Below are 1,545 nucleotides of genomic sequence, written 5' to 3'. Positions count from 1 at the left end.
GGCTGGGTCCGGGCGGCGTCGACGGTGGCGCCCCGCAGCCGTCCTCCTCCAGCTCCAGGGTCTCGACGTCGATTTCCCATTCCCCGGCCGCCGCCTCCAAGCCAGCCTGCCGGTCGTCCATGGCGCTTGAGGACTCGCTCGGGCCTCGGCTCGGCGGCCCGCACTCTAAGGAGACACAAAGAGATCCAAACCCCACCGGCCACAGTCAGGGACCATCCCTAAACCTACTGCCTCCCACTCCTTGGGTTGCTCTGTTCTCTGTATTTCCTTTACATCCAGGCCGCGCGTGCCTTTCTTGTATCTCTAGGGCCCCAGGGATCCACAACCCCACAAGGGGTTTATTAAGTCTGAGGGGCTCTGTGAGCACCTGACCTTTAACCGCAGACCTCTCTGGCACTACACAGGCTTTCCAGACAAGTCCCTGGGTACTGATCACACACGCGCTCACAATAATATTCTCAATTAGACCCTCCTAGGGCACTTGTCAGGCTTCCCCATACCCAACTAGTATGGTCACGATGCATATAAAAATGTCCGTGCAAGAATTATTTTCCTTTTGATTACAGAGGGCCCTCCAGACACAGTGAAGTACCACTCTATGCTTCCCAAATGCCTCTCTTCAACCTACACCACCACAAGACCCCTCCTTGCGCTTAAAGAGGTCTTTTCATGCTTCCTCCCCAAAATGATCCACTGAAAACCAAAGTTTTGTCATGAAAGTCCCACAGGGACAGTGGGTACAACGCTGCAGATGTCTGACAAGCATCAACAGTCATCGGGCCGCCCAGGTACATTAGGGTTTGGTTTGACATCTTTACGGTAAGGCATCCAAAGACGACATAAAAGATAAGGAAGAAGATCCGCGCCCTTTGCCCTCCCTGACACCCCAGCGGCATCACAGCACTCACCAGGACTTTGAGGTCCGGACTAGCAGCCGAGTCAAAAGATATCCAGCTTTAGGATCTGGTCCTCGGGCTGCTGGCTGTGCACGCAAACAGAAATCGGGGTTGCCACTCCCAGGCACGAAATCGGGGCCTGACAGCTGGAGGCCCGGAACAAGCCCACTGGACGGTGGGAGGCGGGAGGAGGCGGAGGGAAAGGGAGGGGAGAAGAGGTGAGTCAAGTCCTCAGCGACCTGGCCCGGCACATCCCAAACTCTGCAACGTTCTGATCGGTCCTCTGCAGCCTCGCGCGGTTCACCTTGCTGAGGCCGCTTCCGGCTTCCTCTAACCCAAACTGGGCAGGAGAGGTCGGGCCGCCCCGGCCTGGCTCAGCTCGCGGGCTCACGGGGCGGGCGAACGCAGCTGCGTTCCGCGCAGCGCCACTCGCTGCAGTCTCCAGGCGCTGCTCCCCGCCTAGTATTATCCGCTCGGGGCCCAGAGCTTTCCGCCCTCTGATTGGCCGGTTGTCAGGCGGTGTGTACGCTGATTGGCCGAGGCACGCTGGCTCGGCGCCCTCCGCCTCCCCGCGGTCGGCACGCTCCACCCCGCCGCGCTCCGCCAGCGTCCGCCCGCGGGGCCTTCGGTGCAACCGGGTCGCGCGGTT

At 60.1% G+C, this 1,545-nt stretch overlaps 1 protein-coding gene across 1 annotated transcript in view; it reads right to left on the bottom strand.

Annotated features, from left to right (window-relative positions):
* The window catches only part of DMRT2 (doublesex and mab-3 related transcription factor 2), a 7,621-nt gene extending 6,280 nt beyond the window's left edge, over window positions 1-1,341 (bottom strand). The window contains exons 1-2 of the mRNA XM_008066071.1: window positions 909-1,341; window positions 68-165 (exon numbers count right to left, since the gene is read on the bottom strand). Of these exons, the coding sequence (XP_008064262.1) occupies window positions 68-121 (54 nt within the window). The 5' untranslated portion in view covers window positions 122-165; window positions 909-1,341. The remainder of the gene's footprint in view (window positions 1-67; window positions 166-908) is intronic.
* Between the last annotated feature and the right edge of the window lie 204 nt (window positions 1,342-1,545).

The sequence above is a fragment of the Carlito syrichta genome, unplaced genomic scaffold (assembly GCF_000164805.1).
Source record: "Carlito syrichta isolate Samal-C Ts95f unplaced genomic scaffold, Tarsius_syrichta-2.0.1 Scaffold308839, whole genome shotgun sequence".
Lineage (NCBI taxonomy): Eukaryota > Metazoa > Chordata > Mammalia > Primates > Tarsiidae > Carlito > Carlito syrichta.
This window is presented reverse-complemented; position numbering and strand designations above follow the sequence as displayed.